Here is a 15,256-nt window from a genome sequence, read left to right as displayed (position 1 = left end):
GTTAGGGGCTGTAGAAGGGAGTATAGGGGCTGTGGTGGGAGCAAATGGGCAATGTGGTTGGAAACTGGCAGTAGAGGGGGACACAGGGGCAGAATGGTGTGGGCACAGGCTGTAACGAGGGACACTGCAGCAATAAAGCAGTGTCACAGGAACAGTATGGTGGGGGTAAATGGGAAGTAGAGAGGGGGACGGGGGGAACAGGGGCTGTATAGGGGGTAGGGGAAGTAGAGGGGGGAGACAGAGGCAGTAGAGGCGTGTGAAAGGGGGGCAGTGGCAGGGGGCAGGGTCTGTAGAGGGAAATAGAGGAGGCACAGGGGGTCACAGAAGCAATAGAGGGGGACATGGGCAGTATAGTGGGGACAGGGGCTGTAGAGGGGGGGCATGGGCTGTATAGGGGGCGCATGGGCAGTATGGTGGGGTAGAGGCTTTAGAGGGAAATAGAGGGGCTGTAGACAGGGCAGGGGCTGTAGATGGAAATAGAGGGACTGTAGAGGGGCAGTATGGTGGGGCAGGGGTTATGGAGGGAAATAGAAGTGCTGTAGAGGGGCACATGGGGCAGTATGGTGGGGACATAGGCTATAGAGGGGCTGTTAAGGGGCAGGGGTAGTATGGTGGGGCAGGGGTAGTATGGTAGGGGCAGTATAGTGTATAGTGGGGCAGGGGTAGTATGGTGGGGGCAGGGGTAGTATGGTGGGGGCAGGGGTAGTATGGTGGGGGCAGGGGCAGTATGGTGGGGGCAGGGGCTATAGAGGGGGCAGTATAGTGGGGGCAGATGCATAGAGTGGCTGTAGAGGGGGCAGGGGCAGTATGGTGGGGCAGGGGCTATAGAGGGAAATAGAAGTGCTGTAGAGGGGGCAGGGGCACTATGGTGGGGGCAGGGGGAGTATAGTGGGGGCAGGGGGAGTATAGTGGGGACAGGGGCAGTATGGTGGGGCAGTATGGTGGGGGCAGTATAGTGTATAGTGGGGGCAGGGGTAGTATGGTGGGGCAGGGGTAGTATGGTGGGGCAGTATGGTGGGGCGGGGTAGTATGGTGGGGCAGGGGTAGTATGGTGGGGCAGGGGTAGTATGGTAGGGGCAGTATAGTGTATAGTGGAGGCAGGGGTAGTATGGTGGGGTAGTATGGTAGGGGTAGTATAGTGTATAGTGGAGGCAGGGGTGGTATGGTGGGGCAGGGGTAGTATGGTGGGGCAGGGGCAGTATGGTGGGGCTGTATAGTGGGGGCAGGGGTAGTATAGTGGGGGCAGTAGAGAGGGGCTGCAAAAAAAAAAAGTTTTGATTTAAAAAAATTAAATAAAAGTAAACATACTAAAAGTTATTCCCCTTCCCCTCCCCCTCCCCCTCCCAGGGGCTTACCTTGGGCCAGGAGGGAGAACCTTATCCCTGGTGGTCGGCTGGGACAGGCTGGAGCTGCTGCAGATAGAGTCAGGACCGCTGGGGAGTCTGGAAGCAGTAGAAGTCCCGCCCCCTTCTGACATCATCAGAGGAGGACGGCTGACTTCACTGCCAGGCTCCTGTGTGCTGGCTGCAGGGAGAGAGGTGAGATTAAAAATCCGAGTCTCCAGCCAGAGGCAGGGGATTCGGATTTTTGCGCCCCCCTCCTCTGGCGCCATAAGGCGGCCGCCTGTGCCGCCTTATGGACGCGCCGGCCCTGCAGGTGGTAAGAGGGTAAAGAGAGAGAGTCATCATACTCATATCAGGGTTATTGGTGGTCAGTAGATGTAGAAGAAAGTTCTCTTGCCCCTTTTGGTAGGAGCTTCATACTCTGGATAAAGTGGGAGAGTTGAGCATATTGCATCTGCTGTAACATGGAGGGGTTTTGCTTTGTGGTTAGTACTAGCAGTGGCGTTAAGTGGTCGACCTGCACTTTCTCCCTGAGCTAGATCTGAGATTTTCCTTTGTTTAGTTCAAAAAGTTTACCTGTCATACCAGGGTTGAAGAGGGGGTCATGAGTGATAGGGTACAGGGGGGATGGATAGCTGGATAAATCGTTGTTGTTTTGTAGAGTTTGCCATATTTTAAGTGTGGTCCCTATTGTGGGGTGTTGAGTATGGTGCATAAGAGTAAGGGCTGACTTGTGCCACGTATGGGGGTTTTAAGAAAAAAGTCTATCGCCCTCCATTGTTGAGTTGAAGATGTATTAGTCCACTAGTATATCCTAGTTAAGTGGGTAGCCTTGTGGTATGTATCTAGATCTGGTAGGCCCACTCCTCCCTCTTCGCGGGGAGTCATCAGGATAGAGTAGGCCAATCTGGGATGTGTGTGTGTGTGTATGAATGAATGTTGTGATGGTTCTACGCAAGATGTCAAAGAACGACTTTGGAATAGCTATTGGTAGGGTCTGGAGCGGATAGAGGAGGCACGGGAGCACATTCATTTTAATTATATTCACTCTACAGAACCACCCAAATCCCAACCTGTGCCATTTTGTTATATCTGTGGAGATTGCCTTCATGATTGGAGAAAAATTTAGTTCGTACAGTTTCTCTATTCTGTGGGAGAGATGTATCCCCAGGTATTTAACCCCTTAAGGACCAACCTTCTGGAATAAAAGGGAATCATCACATGTCACACAGGTCATGTGTCCTTAAGGGGTTAATGGAGGTTCTCGACCAACTGAAAGAGAATAGTGTCTTGAGTTGGTTCTCCATTTCTGGTGAGAGTTGTAGTGGTAGGATCTCACATTTAGTTATATTTGCCTTAAAATTTGAAATCTTGCTGTACTCCTCCATTTCCTTAAAGGGACACTCCAGGCACCCAGACCACTTCTGCTCATTGGAGTGTCTGGGTTCCAACTCCCACTAGTCCTAACCCTGCAAGTGTAATTATTGCAGTTTTTTATAAACTGCAATAATTACCTTGCAGGGTTTACTCCACCTCTAGTGGCTGCCACTAGAGGTCACTTCCGCGTTTATAGCAAGGATTTTGTGAGGACCTCCAGCGTCGCTCATTTCCCCATAGGAAGGCATTGAAAATCTTTTTCAATGCTTTCCTATGGGGAGACTTAATGCGCATGTGCGGCATTGCCGCGCATGCACATTAGGTCTCCTCGGCCGGTGGACAGGATCAGTCCCGCCCACCGGAATCACAGGGAGGAGCGGCGCGGAGGAGGCAGAGACGAGGGACATCGCCTTTTCGGCGTCGATCGCTAGTAGAATACTGGAGGAATTTTTACCCACGGTCTTTGCCCAGTGTATCAAGTGATATGATTTTTGTGGTGTTGTTTTTTGCTTCTCTACCTGGGACAAATCCGGCTTGGCCATTGTGTATAAGTTCCATTATGAAGGGTTTTAATCTATTGGCCAATATTTTTGTGAAAATCTTGATATCAATATTTATTAGCGAGATCGGTCTGTAACTCCCACAGTTAGATGGGTCTTTTCCTTCCTTGGGTATCAGGGCTATATGTGCTTCAAGTGCTGAATGGGGGATAGTGTGTTTCATTTCTTTTGCATTGAAAGCTTTAAGGAAGGGCTGTGTCAAGATCTGGGACATTGTTTTATAATATTTATCTGTGAGGCCATCCGGGCCCGGACTTTTACCCAATGGTAGTTGTTTGACTGCTTGATGGAATTCTTCTGGTGAGTCAGGATTCTCTAGATATTGCCTTCTATTTTTTCATTTTATCCTCTCCTTAAGGAAATCTGTCTGGGGGAGAGTCTCTAAGATTATAGAGTTCTGTATAATAGTCTGTGAAGGCTTTTAAGATGTCAGGCATCATCTGAGTTAGTGACCCGTATTGTAGTTTGATTTGAGACACAAAGGTCTTGTCTGTCTTAGGGCTTGGGCCAGTAGCTTGCCGCTTTTCCCCCCCTGCATGTAGTAATTGTGTTTAGTTTGTTGGATTTTCTGTTTTGCTTGGTGATGTAATGTGGTATTGAGTTCTGTCAGTTTCTTCAATAGTGTTTTTTATATGTAGTTATTAAATGGTCCCTGGCATGCTGTTCTTCTAATTTTTTTTTAATCTCCCCGGTTAAAGTCCTCACTCTACTCTCTCTTTGGCATTTCTGGTTTGCTGCAATTTTGATAAGTTCTCCCCTCAGCACGCATTTGTGTGCTTCCCAGATCACTACGGGGGCCATATACTGTTGGTTGTTCTCCTCAAAGTATTGTTTAAGGTGGTTCTTTACTTTGTTTATGACCTCTGGGTTATTGAGTAATGTGTCATTGTAATCACCATTAGATGCCTGTTGTGGGCAGGGAGGGGGATCAGTAGGTCCAATTAGAGGGGAGCGTGGTCTGACCACGCAATCTGACCGTAGAAGGCCTTTTTAATTAGGGGCAAGTGTTTATGGGGTAGAAACAACATATCAATCTGCGTATAACAGTCCGTAGGGGAGGAGTAGAATGAATAGTCCTTTCTTGTCGGATGAAGTGTTCTCCAGCTGTTGTATAGCCTGGCTTCATACAAAATGTTGCGAAGTCTATTGCGTGCTGGGTTTAGGTAGTCACTTTGTGTGGAAGAAGTGTCTAAGTCTCTATCGATAGTTATGTTCATGTCCCCACCAACGATCAGATGCCTTCCTGAAATTGGGAGAGTTTGTGGAAGATCTTCTGTATTGCCTGACATTGTTTTTTGTTAGGGAGATATAAGTTAGCTAGTGTGACTATCGTGTTCCCAATCGTCCCTTTTACAAATAGGAATCTCCCTGCTTCATCCGAGATCTGGTCCATGAATTGAAAAGGGATCTGATGGCTAAACAGTATAGCCACACCTCTGGTTTTTGCTCCGATATAGTGGCTAAAATAACCTGTGGGGTATTTGCGATTTTGCAAGGAGGGGGGTGTATCTTTCCTGAAATATGTTTCCTGAATAAACACTGGGTTTTATAAAGTGTCTGTCTTGAGGTTCTAACTGTTGCAACTGTTCAATCACCTGCAACCTATCTGCTCGGTTCCTATGGGAACCTCCAATTAACTATTTCCGTCTAGGTATAAAAGATAAAGAGAGTGTTATAACAGTAATTCTAACTTTTGGTTTTCAACCAGAAAAACACTAATATTTAGTTCGTATAGAAGTGAACTTATGTTTGTACTTGATAGACGGATAGGTTTCCTATCCGGTGATGGATGTAGTACCCTTACAATAGTGAACAAGGCGTTTGGTTATTGAGTAGGTGACTACTCCTAAAGGGTCAAGTGTGTGCAAGTTCTCTCTCTGTGCTGGAGAGGATCCGCTGTATTTATGGGTGAGTGACCTAATTACAACCTGGGTTCGTGAAATCCACTGTTACGTTATGGAATTTTATGGTGTTTTTGGCATCAACTTGACAAATTATACAATTTTCCATCAGCAAACATTGTAGTATAATATGGTGTTCCTCAAAAGTCAGCCGTTTCTCACATCTATAAATAGGAGTCATGGTACCATTTAACTGAACCGCTTAGTTGAGGCGGAGGGGGGTACCCCCCCGTACCAACCATACCTCTTTTGTGAAACAGCTGTTTTGTTAATGCTGCTTTAGCACATCTTTGACCCTTAATATGGGCCTCCCTGGGGTTACATAGTTGAAAAGAGACTTGCGTCCATCAAGTTCAGCCTTCCTCACATATGTTTTTTGCTGTTGATCCAAAAGAAGGCAAAAAACACAGTTTGAAGCACTTCCAATTTTGCAACAAGCTAGGAAAAAAATTCCTTCTTGACTCCTCAGATTTATCCTTGGATCAAGCAGTTATTACCCTACATTGAACGATTATATCCTTGAATATTCTGTTTTTGCAAGTATGCATCTAGTTGCTGTTTGAACATCTGTATGGACTCGGATAAAACCACCTCTTCAGGCAGAGAATTCCACATCCTAATTGTTCTTACAGTAAAAAAACCTTTCCTTTGCCTTAGACGAAATCTTATTTCTTCTAGTCTAAACGCATGACCTCGTGTCCTATGTAAAGTCCGGTTTGTGAATAGATTTCCACACAATGGTTTGTATTGGCCTCGGAATATATTTGTATAATGTTATCATATCCCCTCTCAGGCGACGTTTTTCTAAACTAAATAGGTTTAAATTTGTTAACCTTTCTTCTTAGAACAGGTGCCCAAAATTGCACAGCATATTTAATATGTGGTCTTACCAATGATTTATAAAGAGGCAAAATGATATTCTCGTCCCGAGAATGAATGCCCTTTTTCATGCATGACAATACCCTACTGTCCTTGGCCACTGCTGATTGACATTGCACATTGTTGCATAGTTTGTTGTCTATAACAATTCCCAAGTCCGTTTCGTGTGTTGTTATCCCTAATTCGCTTCCATTAAGGGTATACGTTGCTTGTGTATTCTTTACGCCGAAGTGCATAACTTTGCATTTTTCAACATTAAATTTCATCTGCCATTTGAGTGCCCAGTCCTCCAGTCTATTTAAATCCCTCTGCAGCAAAGTAATATCTTGCTCACATTGTATTATTTTACACATTTTTGTGTCATCTGCAAACACTGAAACATGACTTTCAATGCTGTCTTCAAGATCATTTATAAACATTAAAACGAAGGGGTCCCAGAACAGACCCCTGAGGGACACCACTTGCCACCTCTGTCCAGCTTGAAAATTTACCATTAACGACAACTCTTTGTACTCTGTTTTTAAGCCAATGTTTTACCCAAGAACAAGCATTTTCATCTAGACCGATTTCCTTGAGTTTGAACACTAATCTTCTGTGTGGAACTGTATCAAATGCCTTGGCAAAAGTCCAAATAGATCACATCCACTGCAACACCCTGATCTATACTTCCACTTACTTCTTCGTAGAACGCAATCAAGTTAGTTTGACATGACCTGTGCTTCATAAAACCGTGCTGATTTTTGCTGATAACCATGTTCTTCTCAATTATTCTTGAATATAATCCCTTAATAATCTTTCAAATATTTTACCAGCCACAGAAGTTAAGCTCACAGGTCTATAATTTCCAGGCAAGGATTTTGAACCCTTTTTGAATATAGGAACCACATCTGCCTTCCTCCAATCCTCTGGAACACTTCCTGAAAGAAAAGAATCTTGAAAGATTAAAAACAGAGGTTCACTTATTTCTACACTTAGTTCCTTAAGTACACGTGGATGGATACAGTCAGGCCCTGGAGCTTTGGTTATATTAACTGTCTTTAGTTGCTGCAGCACCTTGTCTTGAGTTAACCAATTACAATTATTCTGCAAGTTTTTAGTAGCAATCATTTGCACATCTATTGCCATGGGTTCTTCCTTAATATATACAGAGGAGAAATAGTTATTTAAAATTCCTGCCTTTTCCTGGTCTTCATTGACTAACACCCCCGTTTCAGTTTTAAGTGCACCTATACTTTCATTTTGGGTTTTTTTGGAATTTATGTACTTAAAAAATGCTTTGGGGTTGGTTTTGCTCTCTTTAGCTATAATTTTTCTCATTTTGAAGTTTAGCAAGTCTAATTTCCTTGCTAAATTGAGGGGGGAGGGTTGGTGACAAACATTTTGTACTTTGCAGATTACTTTTTATACATATACAGATTGTGTAATACTGCCCCTGACTACATTTCCTAACTGCCATTCAGTGACACTGTCAGAAATGCATTCCATACGTTTTACTACCCGTCTCTACCCCTTCCATTTATATTAGAACCCCACCTACCCCTTCCATGAATATTAGAACCACCCCTACCCGTTCCATGCATATTAGTACCCCCCTAACCCCTTCCACGCATATTAGTACCCCCCCTAACCCGTTCCATGCACAAAAGAACCCCACCTACCCCTTCCATGCATATTAGTACCCCCCTAACCCCTTCCATGCATATTAGTACCCCCCTAACCCCTTCCATGCATATTAGTACCCCCCTAACCCCTTCCATTCATATTAGTACTCCCCTAACCCCTTCCAATTATTTTTCTACCTCCTCCCATCCATATTAGTAGCCCACCTAACCCGTTCCAATAATTTTTCTACCTACCCTCCCCCATCCATATTAGTAGCCCCCCTAAACCCTTTCAATTATTTTTCTACCTTTGTTTTAACTGACTACCCCCTTTTAACTGACATAGCAGGGGGACCTCTGGACGTCCGGCAGGCGCAGTGTCAGACTGAGCACCGGGTAGTCACGTGACACCCGGCCAGAGCAAGGATTTTTGCCGCCATAGGCAAAAGTAAAGTTTGCCGCCCCCCCCCCCCCCCATGACATCACAATGCCCCACCCGTATGATCTGCCATGTTAACGCCAGTGCTGCAGTGCCACCGTGTTTACATTAAAAGGCCTGCAGGGACAGGCTATAGACACCAGAACCACTACATTAAGCTGCAGTGGTTCTGGGGACTATAGTGTTTCTTTAATGTGAGGTAAATTAGAGATTAGTGCCACGAATAATATACTAGATTGCCTACTTACAACCAGATGAGGAGGATGATGGGCTCTAGCTGCAGTCTGGCTCCACTGGTCTGGTGTAGAACAGGCTCTCTGGAGGCTGTTTCTGGGAGAACGGGAAGCAGCTCCATTTTTGGGGGGCCCTTTACACAGCTCAAGGTCTGGGTCCCAGGGTCCACTTTCATGTTCCACCAATGCGTTTGTTCACAGGGGGTGGAGTTTGAAGGGGATGTCCTGATATGTGTGTAAGGAATGCATTGTGTGAATCGGTGTTTGTATGTGTAAGGGCTGCAAGGTGTGTTTCTGTGTATGTACGGGATGCAGTGTGTGCAAGGAATGCACTGTGTGTTTGTGTGTGTGTAAGGGATGCAATGTGTGCAAGTGTTGCATTGCTTGTGTGTGTGTGTGTGTGTAATTCATTGTGTGTTTTTCTGTGTGCAAGGGGTGCATTGTCTTTGTGTGTAAGGGGTGCATTGTGTGTGTGATAATGTGAATCTCTCCCCCCTCTCTTGTCACTCTTCTCCCCCTCTCCCTCCCATGTCACCCTCTTCTCCCCCCCCCTCCCTTGTTACTCTCTTCTCCCCTCCCCCTCCCCACTGTCATTCCCGCTCCGTCCCTGTCATTTTTTCTCCCCACCCATCCCTGTCAATTTCATCCTCCCCCCATCCACCCGTCATTTTCTCCCCCCCCCATCCACCCGTCATTTTCTCCCCCCCCACCCTCCCCTACCTCTGTCGTAGCGTGGCCGAGCCCTGTATGGTCCGCGGGTACAGGGAGCTTTTGTTTCCTGCACACGACCGGACTAAAAGGAAGTGCACACTCAATGTGCACTTCCTTTTAGTCCGGCCGGGTACAGGAGACAGATGCTCCCTGTACCCGCGGACCATACAGGAGGCAGGATCTGCCGCGGGGGACTTCCTGGGAGTCCCCCCAAACCGTGATCGCCAGCAACCGGGTAAGTTAAAAGAAAAACGGAGGGCGTACTATTACGCCCTGCGGCGTTTAGAGCCGCTTAGAATAGGGTGTAATAGTACACCCTCCGGTTTTAAGGGGTTAAAAGTCTCCAGAGGCTTCTTCTGAAGGTTGTCATGGACTGGGCACTAAAATGGCAGTTACAATTTAATGTAGAGAAATGCAAAGTTATGCACTTTGGGGTCAAGAATGCACAAGCAACTTACACCCTAAATGGTAGTGAATTAGGGATAACCGCACATGAGAATGATTTGGGAATTGTTATTGGCAACAAATTAGGCAGCAATATCCAATGCCAATCTGCCGTTGCTAAGGCCAGTAAGGTTTTGTCATGTGTATATATAGGGGCATACATTTTCAGGATGAGAATATAATTTTGCCTCTAATTTTGACATAATATACAGTGATATAATTTCCAATTAGTGGGGTAATAGCTTCTTGATCCGTGGAGGTATCTGACTGGCATTTTGGGGTCAAGAAGGAATTTTTTACTAGACACACCAACAACATGGAAATCCTAGAAATCTAGGTCTCCCTTGTATTTACTAGATTTAATAATTATTAGATCAATACTTCAAATAGTACAAAGCATATCTCTAATTTATCAACGTATTACTATATATTCACCACAGTACTTCCGTTTGCTATTTTTCCTCAGTTAAATGGGTTCTATGTAGAATTTAAAATGTTACTGACTTTACTGAGTCTACCACACCAGGCAAGACCCAAGATGCAGACTGGACCAAGAGGCCTCTGAGACAGTCCAGCACCTAGTAGCTGGATGCAAGATGTTAGCAGGAACAGCATACATGGAGAGACACAACCAAGTTGCTGGGATTGTGCATCAAAACATCTGCACAAAATATGAATGATGGGAGATTCCACAAAGGGTAGTCGAGAATGACAGTGCTAAGATCCTGTGGGACTTCACGATCCAGACAGACAAACAAGTGCTTTAGTAGTGTGTGTGGAACTGCACTCACTCCCATAAATCCAGGGTGCTTGCTGAACCGGAATCAAACACCAGATTTCCAAAAATTAATAAAGTAATAGAGGTCCAGGCACTCCTTGGTTCAAGACAGCAATGTTTCGACCCCAAAAGGTATTTTTCAAGCTTGACAAAGACCTTTTGGGGTCGAAACGTTGCTGTTGTGATTCCTAATAAAGTACCTGTCTTGAACCAAGGAGTGCCTGGCCCTCTATTACTTTAGACAAACAAGTGCTGGCCAACCAACCCGACATTGTGGTAGTAGACAAGGAACGGAAAACTGCAGTCATGGTGGATGTACATGAACATGGGAGGTGGAAAAATACCAAGGACTGAAATAAGAACTAGAAATGATGTGGAAAGTGATGGCAGTAGTAGTCCCAGTTGTGATAGGAGCCCTCAGGGCTGTGACTCCCAAGTTGGGGGAGTGGATTCATTTTAGTTATTTTTAGCTAGGCTTAAAACTCTTGTGTTTTTTTCCATTTTGTAGGAATGATAACAAAATGTTATGCTCTGTTGATTAGAGTGCCTTCTACGTTATCTTACAATAGAAAATAAAGGGGATGGTCAGACCTGCTTTGTTTTGATTTAGTAAATTCTAGCTTTATCTTTTGTAAAATATTTTTATCTTTGCAGTTGTTTGTAAATATCTCATTTACATGTATTTTTTCTAATTTAACTAAACTACTTTTTGTTTTGTTCTTAGGAAACCTGAAAAAGGGGTTCAGTATCTGATTGAAAGGGGATTTGTACCTGATACTCCAGTTGGTGTGGCACATTTTCTCCTGCAAAGGAAAGGACTCAGCAGGCAAATGATTGGAGAATTCCTAGGGAACAGACAGAAACAATTCAACAGAGACGTATTAGAGTAAGTATTTGCTTTTCTCATGTATTGACTGTACGCCCTGTTGGTTTGCTATATCAAATCCAAGAATCAAAATACAAGTTAGTATTAGTGCTAATTACCATATTTCTCATCAGATGCAACCAGTTTTTTTTTCTACTGCCACCAAGTACATATGCCAGGTGCTTGACTCGTAGGTTTAAATAACAGACAATTTGATTTTGGCATGCCTCTCAGCTTACTAAAGTGACACTATCTCTATCACCATATTGACAAGCGTCACACTTTAACGCAATTTCTAATTCTAGATAAACTTAACCATAACTAAACCTTGGGTCACCCTCTCTTTGTGAAAAAATGTTGCTGAACATTGTTGATCAGCCAAGGTGATTTAAAGGTTTGTGTGTAGTACTCACTTTGAGTGCTGCAAAATAACTCATTGGTCAGTGTGGGGCTACTAAACTTGACCCAGCTGACATGGGAACAGCAAATATCGATTGATCCCTAGATATCCTTGGTGAGAGTAGAAATGCATCCTAAGCCTGCTAATCAGATTCATAAGTGTGAAATGCATGTGTTATCTGTTCACACATTCATTTCATTTAATTTACTTTTGGGCTACTCTGGCTGGAGTTCAACTCCCACTACCCATACCCAGACAAATACTGACTGGGGAAGATGGACGTTTTTAGGTAGACGGATAAAAGGAAGTACCATAAGCACTGTAACTACTATAGGATAAGAAATTGGTTGTGTAGTCTGGTCATCAAAATGAGCTGTCCATAATGGAGGACATCTCCCTCCATCTCAAGGAACTTTTGGATTCTTGCTAAGCTACTCTGCAAAGGACAAGTATTTTGGCAACGGTAGTGAGAAGTGACATGCACTGGAATGTTAGTGACATTGCTGTGAATCTCTTGGGTTTTGATACCACGTAGTGCTGTATGCTGTTCACTGGTAAAGCTCTGGGAAGTTTACCAGTGTATCTCAAAAGGGCCTGTTAAGAAAGGCACATTTGAGTGTGCTGCCCAGGATTTCCCGATCAGAGAACCATTAAACCATTCTCTGAAACTGCTATGTTTACATCTGAATATGGTTGTTGCAGATTTTGAGTCTGTTGATTTGAGATGATTTTGTTTACTTTGTTTGTTGAGTTTAATCTGCTAGACACTTGTCTTTTGTTTGTATGAAGTGTATCCACGGATTCCATATGTTGGCTAGTTGACAGTATTTGCATGTTAGGGCATAGTGGATGTATTCCATTAGGCAGGTAGATTCGACCTTCTGAATCCATTCTCTAATCGTGGGGGCTCTCAACTGTTTCCAGAGTGTGGGTATGAGGGCATTTCCTGTCTCAGTAGGTGGGTAATCAATGCTTTTATGTGTTTAGGCAATGGCTCGTTGAAGTAGAGAAAGAGTGTGAGTTCAGGTTTGTGAGGGAGTTTAAAATTTGTTATTAGTTGGATCATTTTTAATATTTTGGACCAGTATTCGGCGATGATCAGACAGAGCCACCAAATGTGACCTGGGGTGCCGGCAGGGTTTTTGCATCTCCAACAGCAGTCGGAAAATATTTCATTTAATTTTGTGGGTGTTAGATGCCAACGGGTTATTCGCTTATAATTGCTTTCTTGGGATTGTGTGCTAAGGCAAGTTTATGGAATAACCTCAGGTACACAGTCAAATCTTCATTTAATCTAAAAACTTTTAAAGAGATCTATGGCAATATACATCAATACAGAAAGCACCCGTCATGCTTGAATATATTTATTACCTGTTAAATTTATACGTGTGTATGTATGTATAGATTGTATCATATTGTAACAATGCAACCATTCGTGGACCCAGGACATACTTGAAAACGAGATGAATCTCAATGTATCTATCCTGGTAAAATATTTTATAAATAAATAATGGCTGCCTTTCAAAATGGACACCCTAAGGCTAAACAAGTTTCCTTCAACCAAGATTACCTTCAAGGCGAGATATTTTTTAGTAGTGTTGGACCATCCTCCAGTTTATCATCATAATTTTAAATTATTCCTTACCCCCTCTATAACTAACTTTTTGGCACGCTCATTCTATATAATTTGGATAATTTTCAGGGAATTCCCTTTTAAAGGGACACTATAGTCACCCGAACAACTTCAGCTTAATTAGGTTGTTTAGGTGAGTGCTACAGCTACCCGGAGCCTTTTTCTTGTAAGCACTGTATTTTCTGAGAAAATGCAGTGTTTACATTGGCTGCTTGGAACCTCTTGTTGCAGTCAGACGGCCACCAGAGGGACTTCCGAGTTCAGAGGCCCTAAAAAGGCCTCTCGTCCGATGCATTCTGGGTGAATACATCAGACGGGCTATCAGCACACAAAGCACTGTGAACGCGCTTTGTGTGCTGATAGCCTGTCAGCACTGCTGTGGGCGTGGCTTCAGCTGACAGCTGAAGCCCGAACCCACAGGGATGCTGTCTGGCCACAATAGTGGTTGAAGGGGGGGGAGGGGGGAGACCTACTCTCCTCCCCCCACCCCTGTGCGGCGGGTGGGGGCCCTAAAATTAAAAATAAGGGGGGGACCTACTGTCCCCCCCCGGCCCGGCGGGTGGGGGCCCTAACATTCTCAATAAGGGGGGGGGGAACCTACTGTCCCACCCCTGAGCGGCGGGTGGGGGCCCTAACATTCTCGATAAGGGGGGGGGGGACCTACTGTCCCCCCGGCCCCCACCCCTGAGCGGTGGGTGGGGGGCCCTAAAATTCACGATAGGGGGGACCTACTGCCCCCCCCCCCCCGGCCCCCACCCCTGTGCGGCGGGTGGGGGCCTTAAAATTCACAATGGGGGGGGGACCTACTGTCCCCCACCCCTGAGCAGTGGGTGGGGGTGACCCTATTTAACCCTCCCCCCCCCCCCCCCCCAAAAAAAAAAATAATATCTCCCTACCTACCCCCCTCACCCTAAAAATAATGAGGGGGGGACCTTAACTAAAAACCTTTAAAAAAAAAAAAAAGAGATAAAAACAACTTACCATTCGATGTTTTCTTTCTTCTAAAATCTTTTCTTCAGCCCCAAAAAAGGCCAAATAAAAAGCCATAATAACCGACGCAATTAAAAAAAAAAAAACCCGAGCGCAAAAAAAATAATCCATCTTCACCCATGGAGGGCTCCGCGTAGACTGAGCTCCGCAGGGCGGGGGAAGGCTTATAAAGCCTTGCCCCGCCCTGCAATTAGGCCAAGAACACTCTGATTGGTGGGTTTGAGCCAATCAGAGTGCTCTGTCATTTTACAAGCGTGGGAAAGTTCTTTGGAATTTTCCCACGCTTGTAAAATGACACAGAGCACTGTGATTGGATGGATTTGAAGCCATCCAATCACAGTGCTCTGTGTCATTTTACACAGCACTCTGACTTAAACCAGTCAATCAGAGTGTTCTTAGCCTAATTGCAGGGCGGGGCAAGGCTTTATAAGCCTTCCCCGCCCTGCGGAGCTCAGTCTACGCGGAGCCCTCCATGGGTGAAGATGGATTATTTTTTTGCGCTCGGGTTTTTTTTTTTTTTTAATTGCGTCGGTTATTATGGATTTTTATTTGGCCTTTTTTGGGGCTGAAGAAAGAAGATTTTAGAAGAAAGAAAACATCGAATGGTAAGTTGTTTTTATCTTTTTTTTTTTTTCACAGGTTTTTAGTTAAGGTCCCCCCCTCATTATTTTTAGGGTGAGGGGGGTAGGTAGGGAGATATATATTTTTTTTTTGGGGGGGGGGGGGAAGGGTTAACTAGGGTCCCCCCCCCTTTGTATTTAGGGCCCCCACCCACCGCTCAGGGGTGGGGGCTGGGGGGGGACAATAAGTCCCCCCCTTATTGTGAATTTTAGGGCCCCCACCCGCCGCACAGGGGTGGGGGCGGGACAGTAGGTCCCCCCCATTGTGAATTTTAGGGCCCCCACCCGCCGCTCAGGGGTGGGGGCCAGTAGGTCCCCCCCCCATTGTGAATTTTAGGGCCTCCACCCACCGCTCAGGGGTGGGGGCCGGGGGGGGACAGTAGGTCCCCTATTGTGAATTTTAGGGCCCCCACCCACCGCTCAGGGGTGGGGGCCGGGGGGGGACAATAAGTCCCCCCCTATCGTGAATTTTAGGGCCCCCA

The 15,256-nt window shown here is 45.2% G+C and overlaps 1 protein-coding gene across 6 annotated transcripts in view; it reads left to right on the top strand.

Moving 5' to 3' along the window:
* The window catches only part of IQSEC1 (IQ motif and Sec7 domain ArfGEF 1), a 421,691-nt gene that overhangs the window by 227,068 nt on the left and 179,367 nt on the right, over positions 1-15,256 (top strand). For all 6 annotated transcript variants that reach the window (XM_063426958.1, XM_063426960.1, XM_063426956.1 and 3 more), the window contains one exon: positions 10,991-11,152. In XM_063426958.1, the coding sequence (XP_063283028.1) occupies positions 10,991-11,152 (162 nt within the window). The remainder of the gene's footprint in view (positions 1-10,990; positions 11,153-15,256) is intronic.

This window comes from Pelobates fuscus, chromosome 7 (assembly GCF_036172605.1).
Source record: "Pelobates fuscus isolate aPelFus1 chromosome 7, aPelFus1.pri, whole genome shotgun sequence".
NCBI classification, from domain to species: domain Eukaryota; kingdom Metazoa; phylum Chordata; class Amphibia; order Anura; family Pelobatidae; genus Pelobates; species Pelobates fuscus.
Note: the sequence above shows the minus strand (reverse complement) of the source record. Positions and strands in the feature narration are given on the sequence as shown.